Source organism: Acartia tonsa, chromosome 12, assembly GCF_053477335.1.
Source record: "Acartia tonsa isolate MP-2025a chromosome 12, ASM5347733v1, whole genome shotgun sequence".
Lineage (NCBI taxonomy): Eukaryota > Metazoa > Arthropoda > Copepoda > Calanoida > Acartiidae > Acartia > Acartia tonsa.
Genome location: NC_137271.1, coordinates 22,456,168 through 22,474,448, shown reverse-complemented (window position 1 = coordinate 22,474,448; position 18,281 = coordinate 22,456,168). Strand labels below are relative to the sequence as shown.

Sequence of the window (18,281 nt, the reverse complement as noted above, 5' to 3'; positions counted from 1 at the left end):
AAATATATATAATAGCATAATTCTGTTTATTGGTAAATTTAAATATGAGACTTAAGGACAAACGTCGTACAATCGAAGGTTATCCGATGGGTCAGTAAAATCACCAAAAGGCAGCGAAGCTTATTGTAGGTGAAAATCCTGTTTTAAGTATTTTTTTTTTTTGGGGGGGGGGGGAGAAAATCCCAAAGACAAAAGACAAAATAAAATTAAATATTAAGGGTCAAAACATTCACCATATTCTCTCAAGTGTATCTCTAGGGGCGTAGCCGATAATATTATATAAATTGTAAATGTATAATTTGCTACTTTAAAAAAGGTTTATTTGCAGAAACTATTGTACACTACTTATTGATTAGAACCTTATGGCCAAAACATAAAAGATAATTTAACAGGGATAGAGACATTACCAGGGAGGCAGTGGACATTGGGCTGTTTATTACACTAGTCCCCAAAGTTTTGAAAAAAATGTTTTATCATTCGTTTGGTTTACAACTTTGGGGACTTTTATTAAATTTTGATTAAGTTGCATGTCCAAATGTTTCAACCACTAATTGTAATCTACAAATAAGGCAATATTGTGTATCATCATTGGGGATCTACATCAATAAATTAGCCAATGTCTTATCCCTTTAGATCTCTGGATATTACACTCGAAGAAAACCTTTATTGTCACCAGACAATACCCACATATTATACAATAATCCTCATAGGCAAAATTTTGCAGACAACCAACACTTTTATTACAAAATCTTTGTCTAAACGCCCTCTACCCGCACCAATTAAGCCAAGGCATTCCTCCATGATTATCCTTCTATTAATGTCGCGTATTTGCAGTGAAAGAAGGGACATTGGTACCCAAAGTTGTATTAAAAAACGTTGGGTACTTTTGTAGAGTTTTGATTGTTTATTTCCAAAATAGTAGAAACCTACCCAATTATTTCAATCTTTAAAACTTTTCCAATGATTTGTTTATCATCATTGGGGATGTATAATATGCAATTATTGTATATAATTTAAACATTCATTGTCTTATCCCTTAAGATCCCTGCAGATTATAAGTAAACAAGGATCTTAGGGGATAAAACAATGAATAAGAAATTGATGTAATTAATTTTGACATTTGTGATTGGTAGATTGAAAACTATCTGCGCTCTGATTGGATAAGCTAAAGTGACTTACATCATTCACCCAATTAGAGCGCAGGTAGTTTCTAATCCACCTATCCTATTGGTCAACATTAATTAACTTAAATTGTATTTCCGCTTTTAGATAAAGAATTATACAAAAAACGAATTTTATAAAAAATCCTTAAAATTTGATTCAGATTTCAAATCTCTCCCTTTACATTAAAATTCCTTCCAACTTATATATCCTATTGTACAGTACACCATCCAATTTAGAAAACATGAATTACTCCTTGTGTACATTAAAATTATTGGCGGAAAAGCTTCTACACTGCTAGTTAGTACCAACCTATCAGGATTTGAAAAAAATATCTACAATTCCTAAGCTAACGAATGAGAAAACTTTGGGTACAAATGTAATTTATAGTCAAATGTCCCCTCCCTCCCTGTAGATATATCAGTATGATACCAAATAAATATCTTTTATTTGACAATTTCGCCCAAATATCAATTTTAAAATAAAATATAAATCTTAATAATAAAACTATCATGTTAAACTTTATTGCAATAATTATGTCGAAAAAAACTGGATTAAAACAGGTTTTCAGCCATACTGAAATCTCATGTATAGCATCGTATTACAGATAAGTTTCCACGAATAACAAAATAATATAAAAATCATAACATTAGACTTTGGGGACTAGTGTAATAAACAACCCTCCCCTCCCTTTCTGACTAAGATTACGGTAGAAGTACATTCTTATTTTTTTAAAAGTTTGTCAGTATAAAGCTTCTAGTTTAATAGGATAAAAACTATAGTACAAAAGAAATAACTTTTCCTTAGAACTTTAAAGTACAGAGGGGTACGCCAACGAAAGGAATAAAGTTTGAAATCGACAGAAAAATTCTAACATGCCTAAATCAACAAAAAAGCTATCCGTTCTGGACGGACGGACCATAATTATAGAAAAGCTTCGCTTTTAAAAAGATTTTAAATGAGTCCAATTGTTACTACTCATAAAAGACGCTTTTTATGACAGACCTCTTTACATAGTAGCCAGGGGATTTAATAGGATAAGATAATGGAAGATAATTTAATATACAACTCCAGTTATGATAAACAAAATTTCACCTTCCTTAGATTAAAATTATTTTTATAAATGTTTGGAAACTGCTAGTTTTTACCAACCAATTAAGATATAAGAAAAATTTTCAAGCCAACGAGTAAGAGAACAATGTCCTCTCCCCCCCCCCCCCACCACTGATATAATCAAAGTTAGTCATAATTAATCATATTAACAAGGAAAATATATCCATTGATAGCGTAGCAATAATATAGTATGTAAATAACAATAGACTGTTATATAGTAAGTTACAAGAGTTTTACATTGACATCTGAATCGTGTAACAATAAAATTTTAATAGCGTTGCAACTCTATAGCAAATTTTTAAAAAAAATGATAAGCGTCGTTTTTATAGATGTTGCCATCCTTGTATCTTTTCGTATTGAATAAAAAAAGACCTTTTTACGTATGGTCGGTGTATTTCTTTTTACAATGACATATCAAGGTCTTGGGGTCGGGTTCTAGCGCGCGGGGAAGGAGGGGACTGTAAATTACACTGGTACCCAAAGTTTTAAATACTGTTATCTTATTCTTAGACTCAAAAACGTTTAATACTTTTTTATTAAATTATGATTGGTAGTCTCTTAACTAGTATGTCCAAAGTTTTCAACCGATAAATTTTATCTACAAAAGAGGTAATTTTGTTTATTATTATTGGGGATGTATATCGATTTATCGCCCATTGTCTGATCACTTAAGAACCCAGTATTTTAGTGATATTAATAATTCAAGTATAAAGATGTCTGTCCGTCTGTCTGTAGCGCATATCATCATAAACTAAAATAGGACAGTAACATTAAGCGTTTAAGATTAAAGAGAACAATATACTGTTATTTAGTAATTCTATAAGTTCTTTGTAAGTAAATTTTTTGAAGATCTTAAATATGTAGTTGCGAGAAATATATTTTAGACAATTAACCCTTTGATCGTATAATCTTTGACTAAAAATCCTAGCAGAGATTAAAATGGACTTGTGACTGTTTATTGGCAAAGACATTTCTACACCATGCACAAAAAAATAGTTTTGAATTGTGATATTATGTGATTTATTGACTGTGGAATCCGTCTTTACACTTTTATGTGTCCAAATAATGATTGGGTTAGCTAAGATGTTTATTTCTTTCAACATATTATCTATTTACTTTTAATTAAACCAGCGGCTATGCCCCCTAGAGGCCTCTAGTGGCTATAGAGATGGGAGGGGGGGGGGGGATTCTAGTTTTAAAAAGAAACAGTGATAGGCCATTTTTATCAAGGGGCGATTTTTCTTGGAAAGATGGTGTGGTAACCTTTGCCTATGGGCTTATGCGAACCTAAATGTAAATAAGAATCATGGCGGTTCAGCGATTAGCAAGATCCTTCGGTACAGACATACAGACAGAAACACACATCCTGATACTTTCAGTATAATGCAGGGATCTAAAGGGATAAGAAATTGGACGATAAGTTAATGTTCATCAAGAATTATGGTTAACCAAATTTCTTCTTTTTTGGATTTTAAACATAATTATAAAAGTTTGGACACTGCTAGTTTTTACCCCCAAGTCAAGGAATAAGAGAACGTGTTTATAAAACTTTGGGGACCGAATTAATTTACATTCCAAAAATGTAATATTTTTCTTGTTTTTCAATAATTATATACATATAACTTCAGAATTTGCAAATAAAAAAAGAAACTATCGCAGCTGAGTTACTAAACATATAATTGCTTACAAATAAATTAGGTAAACAAATGGCTACATCAAAATGATTGCTGCATTTTTAGAACATTTTTTTATGGTGAGCTGAAAAGAGGGTGAATTAAAATTTATCTTATGTCATCTTAAAGCCGGGGATTTAAGGGATAAGACGATACATTGATATACATTCACAATGATGAAAAATATGGTTATCACTTTTGTAGATTAAAACAATTGGTTGAAAAGTTTGGATACTACTAGTTGAACTAACAAATCAAAATTCAAAAAAATTAACCAAAGTTTTTGAGACAACGATTATGAAAATTTGGTTGTATTTGCAACTTTTGGTAACAGTGTAATTTACAGTCAAATGTCCCCTCCATCCCTGCAACTTAAAGTTAAGTTTGATTTTGATAATGGCAACGCAAATTGTTCATTTTAACATAACAAATGTGTTTTTCAGTCGAATTCGATTAAAACCGATTCTAGGCCATACAGAAAAAAATATAGGATTTTTCTCAGTTTTATTTCAACTTTTAATTATATCATCTAATATTTCAATATTCTTAGGAAGGGAGGGGGTGGGGTTAGTCTAAAACCACCCTGGAATATATGTTAGGATACCCTAAAATGGAGAAAACAATTGGTTCAGTGTTTGGCGAGATATCAGATGATATAATGGGCTTGGAGATAAACAGGCGATTCTTTCACATGAAACAATTTGAGACAAAAATAAAATAAAATACTAAATTGATCTAAATATGTTTTTGTGACTTATTTGTTCTTTTTATTTATTTAATTCTTTAATGGATTTTTTGGGGGATATACTTTTTCATAGATTTTTAAAACACTTAAAATTTTTAATCAAAGAAATGAAATACGTTGAAAGTCAATTTAATTTGGAGCACTTTGGTTTAAAATACAAAAAAAGCATAGTAAGATATTATACAGTAATAATATGAAAATAAAACATTATTAGAGATGTAGTTATAAAAAAGTAGACTTTGTATAATTTAATTAAGGTAGTTGCGAAATTTTCATATTTGATTAAACCCTTTTATAAAAGGAACAGGATTTCTGTCTATCTCTGTATGTAGCAAAGGATATCAATAACCGCTGAACCGATATGGTTCTCCTTTACAGTGAAGCTTCTCATAGGTCCAGGAATGATTTTAACAGTATTAGGGGAGGATAACACCAACCTCCCAACATAAATCGCCCCAGAAAAAAAAACACCTCCCCCCCTAATTTAAAAAAAATATCTAAAGCAAAGTTTTAACTTAACCCACTTCCCTAGTGCACCCAGAGGCCTCTAGGGACGTTCCCGCTGGTGATAGAAAAAAAAATATATATTTGGACAAAACAACTATAATCTTAGCCAAAAAAGACCAAAGTATCAAAAGGGTACTTTTAAAAGAATTTTCATGGTTATAAAAGTTAACAGTTAATAGGCGCTAAAAAAAACCTTTTATGATTGAAAGTCCTTTTTAATATAGAAAAGCAACAGTTTGATTATAGTTGTCAGCTATTTTATCTGTATATAATATAAAATGAAAATCAGATTACACTAAAATCATACTTGTTGTCTCATTCGTTGGTTTAACAACTTCAGAACATAAATCTTGATTATTAGATTATTATTTTAATCTACAAAAGGGGTAGTTTTGTCTCTCATATTTGAAAGCGATAAATAACCGTTGGATTAAAACCAGTTCTTAGCCATTCTGCAAAATTCATGTATAATATTGGATGTATTTTTGCCAATGTTGGATGTATTTATGGCATGAGAAAAAAGAAGCAAACATTTTGCCAAAAATACATCAACTGTAAATTTGCTGGATGTATAAGTGCTATATCCCTATAACATCGTATTACAGACAATTTCCACGAATATTAAAATAAAAATAAAATAAATTGAACGAATTTGTCGTTTTCTATGATTTACTGACATTGTCTTTGTAATCTACATATCTACTTCATAATAAATAAGAATAAATTTTAAATAAACATTTTTTCATGAATAATATTAACATTTATAAAATGCTGGGAGGGAGAAGGCAATGACTGTAAAATTAATCTACAACCATGTATTACACCGAATATTTACGGCCTACAAAAGGCCAAGAAGGGGAGGGGGGATATTTGGCAGTTTATTACACTAGTCCCAAAAGTCTTATAATAACGTTTTCTTATTTGTTGACATAACAACTTTGTTGACTAACATTTAATTGGTAGGTTCATATTGTTGGGTGCGCAAACGTTTCAACCTCTAATTGTTATTTATAAAAGGGTTAATTTTGTGTATCATAATTGGTAATGAAATTGATTTATCAACCATTGTCTTATCCCTATAAATCCCTGACAAAAGGCAGTATTTCAAATAAAAAGTGGAGAATTTATCGGCCATTGTCGCATCCCTATAGTAAATATGAAAACTGTTTATTTTTATTACTTTCAATTTCTTTAAACATTTCTATTTAGAAAGATAAAAATATATATCATAGTAAAGGATAATTTGGAGGGAAATGACAATGGAATCTAAATCTTACTTGTTCCCAAATTTTTAAGAACATGTTCTCTTAATTGTTGCCTTATAAACTTTTGAGAACTTTTATTTAATCTTGAAAACTTTTCAACCGATAGATCTAAAACATTGTAGTTCTTACATAGTTGACAGTTTACAATGGTGAACAAGGATGACAACATCCATAAGTAGCGAAGCACAAAAAATTGTGGATAGGAATACGTATAAGTAGATTTAAAGTGTATTTATTAAAGTCAAGAATAGATTTATTGGAGAAAATAAACACGAAACCTTGTTTTATTTAGTATGATGAAGACAGTTAAAGTAAATTACATACTAGATGCACATATCAATCGGAAAAATATTTTGAAACTGTTAATGCAAAAAAGTTTTAGAATTTAAAAAAGATATGGGGAAATATGTCAAACATATAAAAATAGCCAAAAACCTGCTAAAAGGCAGTTTGGCTGCCATTGTTTCTTTTCTTAAAACGCCAGAAATTTGATTTTAATATCTTTAACTGAAAACTTATTGAAAATTGGACCATAAACACCAAAGATATGGGGGAAAATCTAAAAAATATAAAAATAGCCTAAAACCTGCAAAAAGGCAGTCTGACCATCATTGTTGTTTTCTTCAAACGACAGGAAATTTAATTTTGATATCTTTAACTGAAAACTTTTTGAAAGTTGGACCATAAACACCAAAGATATGGGGGAAAATGTGAAAAATATAAAAATAGCCAAAAACCTGCAAAAAGGCAGTCTGACCGTCATCGTTGTTTTCTTAAAATGACGGGAAATTTAATTTTGATATCTTTAACTGAAAAAATTTTGAAAATCGGACCATAAACACCAAAGATATGGGTAAAATTTGGAAAATATAAAAATAGCTTAAAACCTGCTAAAAAGCAGTCCGACCGCTATTGATGTTTAAGAGTTAATTGTGCTCCCTAATAAAGGGAATGTTGTCAAAAAATTTCAGCTCTCTATCTTTTATATGAGCCGAGAAAATCACGTTTCCCCCAATTCATTAATTACGGACGGACAGACGGACGGACGGACAGACGGACGGACGGACATTGTGAATTATAGAGTAGCTTCGCTACTAAAAAAACAAGATCCCCTCCCCATCAATTCTATAGATAAATACTATTGGTTAAAAAGTTTGGACGCAATTATTTTAGAACCCAGCAATCTTGATTAAGATAACATGGTAACAAAACTTTGGTTACCGGTTTAATTTACAGTCTCCAATGTCCACTCACTCCAAGCCAAACAACAACAAAAACTTACCCTATCCACAGCAACAATTGTAACATGATGCGCCCGCAGCCTCTCATAGTCGAGTGCCGAGCTCAGGCAGATGTCCCCCGTGGCCGCGTTGATCTGGAACTGGTCCTGCTGGCTCTCCTGGAAGGAGTACGCCACGCGGGAGGAAACCCCGCAGTCCGTGTCGACAGCGTGCACCCTAGATAGATAGATAGATTCAGTCATGGGTAGGCAATTCGTATGAATAGAAATTTCGTAGGCATAGATTTTTCGTCATGATCAATTCATATTAGTTCAAATAATGTGCTACGCAAACTGATCAAAGGTATTAAAAAAATATATACAGAAATTAAATCTAGAACAGGTTCTGCTGGCCCTCCTGGAAGATAGATAGAAATATAAGTAATTAGGTTAATAGACAGTTAATATTTATTTCTTGTATTTATTCGAATCCGGTGGATAGGAACCGGTTCTCATCCATACGAAAAACCTATGTCTAGCATCGTATTATAAACGGCTTTCTACGAATATAAAAATGTACAATCATAAAATAACCAGTTTTATAATACGATGCGAGAAATAACTATTCTCGCATCGTATTAAAAACGGCTTCCCGTGGATATAGAATGTACAATTAAAAAATTAAAACTAGTTTTTTTTTAGCCCCGAGGTGCCGAAGGCAACGGATAAAAACTGGTTTTAATCTTTTGATTGTACATATTTACATTCGTAGAAAGCTGGATATAATACGATGCTAGACATAGTTTTTTCGCATGGATGAGAACCAGTTCCTATCCACCGGATTCGAATGAATACGAGAAAAAAAGATAGATACATATAATATAAACGTATATGGTGATAAAAGATCATAATAAGATTGATAAAATAGATAGATTGAATTAAAATGCAAGAGATAAATAGAAAAACAGTAAAATTGGTAAGTAAATTGAAAAAAGATGAAGAAAATAAAAGAAAATGAAAAAAGTTCTAAGTGGCCCTTTTTAAGCCTAATAAAGACAGGTTAACTTACTTTAATAATATCCCCTTACTGCAATAGTGGACCATATATTATACCCCCCCCCTCCCCCGCCCCTCTTAAATTATTTTAATTTTATTTTTTACCCCCACAGGACTCCTATTCCCTATACCACACAAAACAAGTAACATAAAAATTTGTTTACTTATACCCAAGAAATTTTTTTCCCCGGAGTAACTTTTAATTAAGGGGGGGGGGGGAAGGAGGATGGTGAACATTTTTCGTCCAACTCAAGCGCAATTTTTGAACACCCCTTGTCTCCTTAATCCCTCCACCACCGACAATCAAAATTCCCCCCCCCCCAAAAAAAAAGATTGTACCTCTTATGTATGGTCCAAAAATGTTTATATTAAATTGCTCTCATTTTCACTTATTTCGTGTTTAAATGTAATTTTAGATTTAAATGAAATGAGATAAGCACAAAAACAATTTACTTATATAGAATACAGTAAACATGGTACCTTCTGCTACTATGTCAGGTGCGAAGTATTGATAGTAAAAGTGAGCAAAGTGCCTTAGCCTATTAACAGACAAAACAAACATTTAGGACTGTCAGACAAAGATCGTGCAATCAAAAATGTTGTATTTTTCAGTAAATTGTATTTTAGCTGATAGCTTCTAGCTACTAGGTTTTGAGTAATGAGTTGCGACTTTTTAGTAGCGAAGCTACTCTGTATAATTAACTATGTACGTCCATCGGTCTGTAGATTTATATGATTTGTCGCAAAGCTACTCTATAAGTAGAATGCATGTTAGTATATCTGTCTTAAATATTCGTTATTAGCAAAGTTACTCTATAAATCAGGGTTCGGAAGCCGCGTGTAAGCCTCAGAGAAATCTTCATTTTATCACTATAAAATTCAGCTGGATGTAGAAAACTGCTCTTTAGCAGACAATCCTTCTTTCTGAAATTTCTTTTTCTGCTCACAAGCAGGTTTAAAACTGAGGCTTATGCGCGGCTGAGGCGAGGCTTCCGAACCCTGCTATAAATATCCTTTAGTATATCAATTATAAAAGTTACTTTCCGGAATTGAAACATTAAATAACATTTATCTCATTTAGTAAATAGGCTTTGCTTAAATGTAATGCAGTCGTTCTTGTTTTCAAAGCAATTTTGGGAGAAAATTAGAACTGAAAGAAGGACAAAAAAAGGGTTTACAGAAGCTGTAGGAAAATATAAATTATATTTCATTTGCTTCAGATAAAAATTGATATACATCCCCAATTATAATTAACAAAACTACTTCTTTTGTAAATTTTAAAAAAATGATAAAAGTTTTAAAGCAACAAATCTGATATAATGTTGATAAAACTTTGGGTACCAGTAAAATTGAAAGTCTTAAATGCCCTTCAGCTTCGATTCTAAAAATATTTTTACCTCATGAAACATTTCCCTATCTCTTCGGTTTCTTTCAGAGTGACGTTATACAACGTTTGGTCAAACACGGGTTCGTTATCGTTAACGTCTTGCACACCGATTCTCACGGTAACCGCTGAGCTACGGCGGGGGTTGCCGTTGTCCGTTGCTATAACGATTAACGTCGGCTCGGGATCCGTTTCACAATCGACCTAGATAGATAGATAGATAATTTATATGAAAGATAAATAGATAGAGTTAAGTATCCTATTAAATAAAGAAGTAAGGTTTATATGATTGTCCCTTAGGATCTCTCTAACAACTCAGGGTTAGAGCCCCCCCCCCCCCCTCCCCGTAGGGGCTAGAACTAGGAGAAAAGCTATTGTGAAAATACGAAGAAACGTCCCTTAATAGGCGTTGTCACGAAAGGGACTATACACAAATAATAGTTATTTTTCGTGTTATAAACAGCTTTCCGTTGATATAAAATGTACAATTGTTAGCCCCGGTTCTAATCCAGGGGGAATTAATAGGTTTCGAAGCCATACTGGAATCTTACCTGGACTCTGTTAGTGATGAGACCACTGGAAGAATCAACCTGGAACCAGTCAGAGTGGGATCCTGCACGGTTATCTATCCGGTAGCTGATCCTGGATAGATAATAGACAGTTATATAATGGATAGATAATTTGATAGACAAATAATTAGATAGATAGATATTGGATAATTAGATAATGGATAGATAACAGTTAGATTGGTAATTGAATAGATAGATGTTAGATAGTTAAATAAAGAAATAATGGATAGATAATGGATAGATAATTAGATAGATAATGGATAGTTAGATACTGGATGGACAGATAATTAGATAGATGATGGATAGTTAGATACTGGATGGATAGATAATTAGATAGACAATGGATATATAATGGATATTTATATAATAGATGAATAGATAAATATAGATAGATTAGAAATAAAATATAAAAAAAAGATTTGTGGACTTTTGAATTTACTTATTTCTAATAGACAGATAGATTTAAAGTCTATTTAATTTTTAAAACAGTACCTATATACTTTAGGTTAGTGTATAGATAGCTAAATAGACAAACTAACTTTACTTTAGTTATGTAGATATATATAAATAAAGATATATAGACAAATAGACAAACTGATAAGACAGATAGATTTGTAGTCTACTTAATTTTTATAACAGTACCTATTTACTTTAGGTTTTTTGATAGATAGACAAATAAACAACTGATTAATCTAATTTTTATGACAGTACTTATTTACTTTAGCTATGTAAATGTATAGACAGATAGACAAACTGATAAGACAAATAAATTTGTAGTCTACTTAATTTTTATAACAGTACTTATTTACCTCACAAGAGCATAAACATTTCAGTGTTTTAACAAAATTATAAATTTTAACAAATAAAAATCAGGGACCTCTGGTTTTGTTATCCCCTAGGGGCCAAAGGCCCAGGCTATTAAAACTGGTATTAATAATATGATTTTTCATTTTATTATTCATAGAAAATTGTCTATAATAGCGGATATTAATAGGTTTCTATGCCATACTTGAAAAAAAAACATTCTTCCTATGCAACGGTTGGATGTTTAACTGCTAAAGTATTAGGATGTATGTGTGTCTGAACATATTTAACTCATTTATAGAGTTTTTTTTCACAAAATAATCGTGGGTTTATGTGCACACCCCCCAGGTCTATCAAATCTCCCCAGAAGAATTTAAATAGCCGCTAGAAGAAACTGAGGGAGGTATTTAAATTCTGCAATTTAGAGAATCTTTGGCATCTCGAATGCAAAAATTTTCCAAGGGCCCTTTTTTTCTCATAGGTTCGATCCTCAAAAAGTTACTTTTTTTCTGAAGCTCTACAAATTTCGGCAGCCAATTTTTAGGATTCAATCTTCAATTCTTTGAACTCAATGGAAATTGTTTTATCGTTATAACAGATATTTAATTGTTTGAGTAATGCACCCCTACTTTATTTTTGTATCCATCACAGAACTAATTGTTTTTAAGTATCGGACTGAATGTTTAATGTTTAGTTTACTGTTATAAAAGAAAAGTTAATTGTTTAAGTATTAGACCCAAGATGTATTTTTTTATGTATACAACTCGATATAAAATGGTTTTTAAGTATCGGATTGAATGTTTAATGTTTAGTTAACCGTTATAAAAAGAAAGCTACCTAAATTCCTTGCCAATTAAACAAATAACAAGAACACGCAAAACCATGAAAGTGGAAAAATTGCAAAACAAGGCTATAATGTCCAAGATTAGCGTTAAATGTTGTTAGCTGCCAAACAGCTGAACGTACATGTCAAGCCCACACACTTTTTTTAAGCGGCATAAGAAGGCCTATAAGTAATCTGGCGTAGCCTTAATCTACGAGATAACTGTGCTTTATTGAGCAATGACTATTTCAGATCACTTGCAGGCCTTCTTTTTTCGGTAAAAATTTTGTGCAGGCATAATCTAAACGTCCCAAGGTTTGGCTGTTAAGAGTCTTTAAAGTTCAGAGATTTTTGTAGATACTCGTCACCAGGAACTATTACTGCAAGATGCACTTGATTCAGCAAATTTCAGATATAGTTTCGTAGGGAATACGTAAGATGGAGTAATCTGTCATAATATAAAATTCTGGAGATGTAATAACAATTTTATAGAAAAATGTTTTTCTGTTAAAATAATCATGAATTAGAAATTTAACTTTTATGAAACTAAATTTATCTTTTTTCTTGAAAATATACAGAAACCATAAATTTTAAACTAGTGCACAACTGGGAGGGAGGGGACATTAGGCTGTTTATTACAATAGTTCCCAAACTTTTATAATAACATTTTTTTTACACATTGGCCTAAAAAATTTGGGGACTTTCGTGAATTTTGATTGGTTGGTTAATTAGGTTCTGTATTCAAACGTTTCAACCACTGATTTTAATCTACAGAGAGGGAATTTTGAGTATCATCATTGGGGATGCACAACCAGACAGACTCATAGATATCCTGTTAATTATAGATAGAGGAGATATTTTAATATAAATAAAACATAATAAAATCAGGAAGGGAGGGGACATTGAACTAGAATTTATGCTGGTACCCAAAGTTTATTAGTAAGTTCTCTTATTCGTTACTTTTATTCAATTTTGATTGGTTGGTTCTAAGTCAAAACTGTCTATTTTGGTCGATTTTGGACATTTTTATCCGAGACCAAAGCGGGGGTCTGCAAATGATTTTTATGAGTATAATACACCTCTGGATGATTTAAAATTTATCTTATGTCTCAAAACTGCTGACGACCAGACATACAATTGTATAGCTATTTGTAAATAGGAGTAAAAAATTTATTGAATCAGAACTATGGCTTCATGGTGCTCCCAGAAAATGCATTAAGGAGTAGAATCAGGAACTTTTGTCCGTATCAAAATATCTCATTCTTAGCCTGTGCAAATGTCAAAAAAATCTACAAATTGGACAATTCTCAATAAACCTTAAATTTTTTTTTTTGTCATTTCTAAGGCTAGGAACGAGATATTTTGAAACGGACAAGAGTTCCTGATTCTACTCATCAAGGCCCTTCCTAGGAGCACCATAAAGCCTTAGTTCTGATTCAATAAATTTTTTACTCTCCTTTACAAATAACTATACAATTGTATGTCTGGTCGTCGGCGGTTTTAAGACTTGCGATAAATTTCAAATCATCCAGAGGTGTATTATACTTTAAAAAAATCATTTGCAGATTCCCCCTTTGGTCTCAGATAAAATGTCCAAAATCGACCCACCCTACTGTCTATACTTTTCAACCAATCATTTTAATCTCAGAAGGGAAGTTACATCAATTTTTCACCAATTGTCTTATCCCTTAATATCTCTGAAAAAATGAATAGATAGGCAGATAGTTAGGCAATAAATCTAACCCCTGCAGGGCGTTGAAATCAATATTTGAGAAAAAATATCTGATTTATTGATACAATTAAGTTGGCGATAAATCGAAAGGTACATTCAATATTTTATGCTGACATTTTATTTACATAAACATGTCGAGGATATGTCAAACAATATCACTTTTAGTCTTTAATTTAGGGAGGGAGGGGACATTGGGATTTTATTTAAACTAGCCCCCAAAGTTTTATAATAATTTTCTTATTCGTTGGCCTAACAACTTTAGGAACTTTTATTGAATTTGATTGGTTGATTAGCTGAGTGTCCAACCACAAACGTGTTTATAAAACTTACGGGTACCCTTATATCTAACAATTTATTGCCATTTTTCTACCCCTGTATGCCAGAAAGTTTTGAAATATGAAGATAAAACCTAAAGAAAGAAAACGCCTTATAATTTTTCTTATTATCAATGTCTATCAGTAAAGCGTGAGTTTGTCATAAATTTATCCCCTTTAAGCTATCCTAAATCATCTCTATACTTGAATAAAATAGCATAAAACCATTCCGGGGTCTTAAGTGAAGCTTTCCCTAAATAGAAAACTGAATCAGTTCGATAGTTAGAGACAAAAAACTACTTTTTATAAATACGTTAGTAAAAGGAACAGTAGAATTTTTTTTGGTAAAACAATAAAACATCTTTAGAGTATCATAGTCTTAAATCAAAAAATGGTCAAAAATGACCCGAAATACTTTTTTTTCACCCTATTTTAACAAATTTATGTAGTATATGTAATTACTTAGATCAATCTCATTAAAAAATATCAAATTTTGAAACATATACTGATTTTAGGCTAAGTCGTTACATTTTAATTTCAATTTTCAAAAAGAAATAACGAATTTTTTTGTGGTTTTATGGAAAAATCAACTTTCACTTTTCTGCTTTCTTGGGGGTGGTTCCTTTAATAGCTTAAACTCATAGTATAACACTAGAATTGGAATCTATGTAAGTTTTCAAACATATTGTCACACTTTTTGTAACTAATTGACTTTAAAAATCAAATATTCTGGTTTACTTCGTTGATGGCATTTTTGGGTTAGAAAAGGACAAAACTTCATAATGATATTGAAGTTTAGACGAAAAATTATTATCAATCAAGGATCTAAAGGGAAAAGAAAAAGACATCCCAAATGAGCATACTTTTTCTCCTTTTGGAGATAAAAATAAGTATTTGAATTGTTTGAATACTCAACTTAAAGACCCAACCAATCAACATTTATTAAAGTCTCCAAAGTTGTTATGCCACCAAATAATAAAACGTTAATATTAAGCTTTGGGGACTAGTGTAATAAACAGCCCAATGTCCCCTCCCTGATAAATTTATCATGAATTGTAGAACACAGAACCCTCCCCCATCTTTAATTAATTTTCTAGCCCCCCGAAACAGTAGCTATGTGGGTCTCTCTTCACTCTAACCAAACCTAACCACTTTCAATTTTAAATTTGTTTTGACCTTTTTATTATATAATACTTTGTACTAATTTAGTTTATAATCCTTGGGGATGCATTACATAATTTTATTTGATAAAATTTTGTCCAATTTTGCCCCATAGTTAACATGTTTGAAAATTGGGGAAAAATTTGGCTTAGTTAATATTTTTGACCATAAGTAGTATGTTCATTTAAAACAGGTTAAAATATTATTTTTGTAATAATGAATAGAAAGATAGATATATAAACCCAGAACCACTTCATTATGCAATCTACATTTTCCTGGATATTTTGTCTACAGTAGTCCCTAAGTGTACAGCTTTACAGTACATTGTTTCTATTTGATAAAGCAACACGTATGATAAAAGAAAAAGATTCTGTTTAAAGTAAAATGCTTATATTTCAATCAAAATCTATATTTTTGTATTTTTTACCGATCCACTTCATTATGCAAATCAAAAGAAAATCGATGGGAAAACGTTTGTTTTGCACTTTTCTCCACTTTTAAAAATGATTCTGATAAAATAACAATTTTTAAGGGATTTATGCATTAATTATAATGAAAAACAGTTTAAGGTAGATTTTAATGATTTTTCTAAATAAGAAATAATTGAAAAAAAGAAATTCTATCCCTATCACTTTAGAGGACAGCTGCCGACCCCCAGACTTATGGATGAAGCTAAAAACATGTTAAAGATAAAAATTACCCTGAAAAGTATACAAAAATAGCCTGTACAAAGAGTACGCTAGTACCAACAGCTGCTATGTTAGATAGATAGATAAATAGATAGATATATAAATGGATAGATAGATAGATACCTTGAATTTTTCCCAAAATCTGAGTCTACGGCCCGTACATATAGTACGCTAGTACCAACAGCTGCTTGCTCGTCTATTACTCCTTGATATTCCTCTAATTCAAACTTTGGATTATTATCGTTCACATCCAACACCCTGAAGTAGAAAAAAACATTTTTAAAACAACTATACAAAAAATATATTTCTAATTAGTGTATTAATATTAAAAATCAGTCGACAAACAAGAAATATATTGATAAATTCTACTTTTTTAGGACGTACAGGCGGACGTTTACACTTAAAATTGAGTAGTTGCGCTATTAAAAATGTTGTTAATAGTTATTTATCGCATCGTATTACAGATAGCTTTCCGGTTTTATTAAAATGAAAAAATATAAGATCACGCTAATAAAACTGGTGATAATTTAAGATTTTCATTTTAATATTCATGGAGAATTGTCTGTAACACGATGCTATACATGATTTATTTTTCTGTATGACCGAGGATGGGTTCTATTCCAGGGGATATTAATGAACATGATATTTTTAAAATAAATATCCTATTATCATAAAATAGTAGGATTTCCTTGTCTAAAGTTTAAGATCATGGAAACGGTTGGTCTGACTAAGCTATGCTTTTCAAAGAAGCCTTATAAATATCTCAGTATGGTTTTAGGCTGGGGCGAAACTATACTAAAAGGTATTAGGATTCATGTTTATTCGAATCTAAGTATTCTTTAACCTTTATTCTATTTTTTCTCAAAGATCCTTTCAATAAAATTAAAAAATTAAGCTTTATGTAAGTTAGATTAATTGAGGTTCCATTACTGAAAGAATTCTTAGAATATAGAATAAACGTGGATATATTGACAGAGGAAAATTTTCGTCATATTAGGTTGCTTACACGGACCTCATTTATTGATCAGTTTAATCATCCAGTAGGAGGGGAGGGGATGTGGTAAAGGGAGTGGATGAGGGATATCGTTATTTTTAGCCAGCTGCGAGTATATGCGTATAATAAATCTGGTGCAATAGGTCTGTATGTCCATTTCAGGTTGAGTTAGAACATTATTAATTTGATAATTTGTAAGCTTCGCTCTTGTAGATGTTTTTATCCTGGTTTTTTATAAATATTATTAGTTTTTTCGTTTTGTATATAAAAGATTAGCTTATTGATAAAGGGGATAAAGAATTTGAATAAAATTATTTAATAATAACATTATATCCTTTTATTAAATTACAAGGATGACAACATCCATACGTAGCGAAGCACAACATTTTGAGGATGGGACTGACCGTCATGGTTGTTTCTTCAAACGACGTGAAATTTAATTTTGATATCTTTAACTGAAAAAATTTTGAAAATCGGACTAAAAACACCAAAGATATGTGGGAAAATGTAAAAAATATAAAAATAGCCAGAAACCTGCAAAAAGGCAGTCTGACCGTCATTATTGTTTTCTCCAAACGACGGAAAATTTAATTTTGATATTTTTAACTGAAAAAATTTTAAAAATCGGACTAAAAACACCAAAGATATGGGGGAAAATGTAAAAAATATAAAATAGCTAAAAACCTGCAAAAAGGCAGTCTGACTGTCATAGTTGTTTTCTTCAAACAATGTGAAATTTGATTTTGATATGTATAACTGAAAAAATTTTGAAAATCGGATCATAAACACCAAAGATATGGGAGAAAATGTAAAAAATATAAAAATAGCCAAAAACCTGCAAAAAGGCAGTCTGACCGTCATTATTGTTTTCTCCAAACGACGGAAAATTTAATTTTGATATCTTTAACTGAAAAAATTTTGAAAATCGGACCATAAACACCAAAGATATGGGGGAAAATGTGCAAAATTAAAAAAATAGCCTAAAACCTGCTAAAAAGCCGTCCGACCGCCATTGATGTTTTATAGTTAATTGTGCTCCTTAGGGATGGGAATGTTGTCAAAAAATTTCAGA

General features: G+C 31.3%; 1 protein-coding gene across 1 annotated transcript in view; it reads right to left on the bottom strand.

The window, feature by feature from the left end:
- Positions 1-18,281, bottom strand: part of ds (dachsous cadherin-related 1) — a 136,048-nt gene that overhangs the window by 116,354 nt on the left and 1,413 nt on the right. The window contains exons 2-5 of the mRNA XM_080180354.1: positions 16,339-16,473; positions 10,675-10,765; positions 10,137-10,327; positions 7,747-7,921 (exon numbers count right to left, since the gene is read on the bottom strand). Of these exons, the coding sequence (XP_080036480.1) occupies positions 7,747-7,921; positions 10,137-10,141 (180 nt within the window). The 5' untranslated portion in view covers positions 10,142-10,327; positions 10,675-10,765; positions 16,339-16,473. The remainder of the gene's footprint in view (positions 1-7,746; positions 7,922-10,136; positions 10,328-10,674; positions 10,766-16,338; positions 16,474-18,281) is intronic.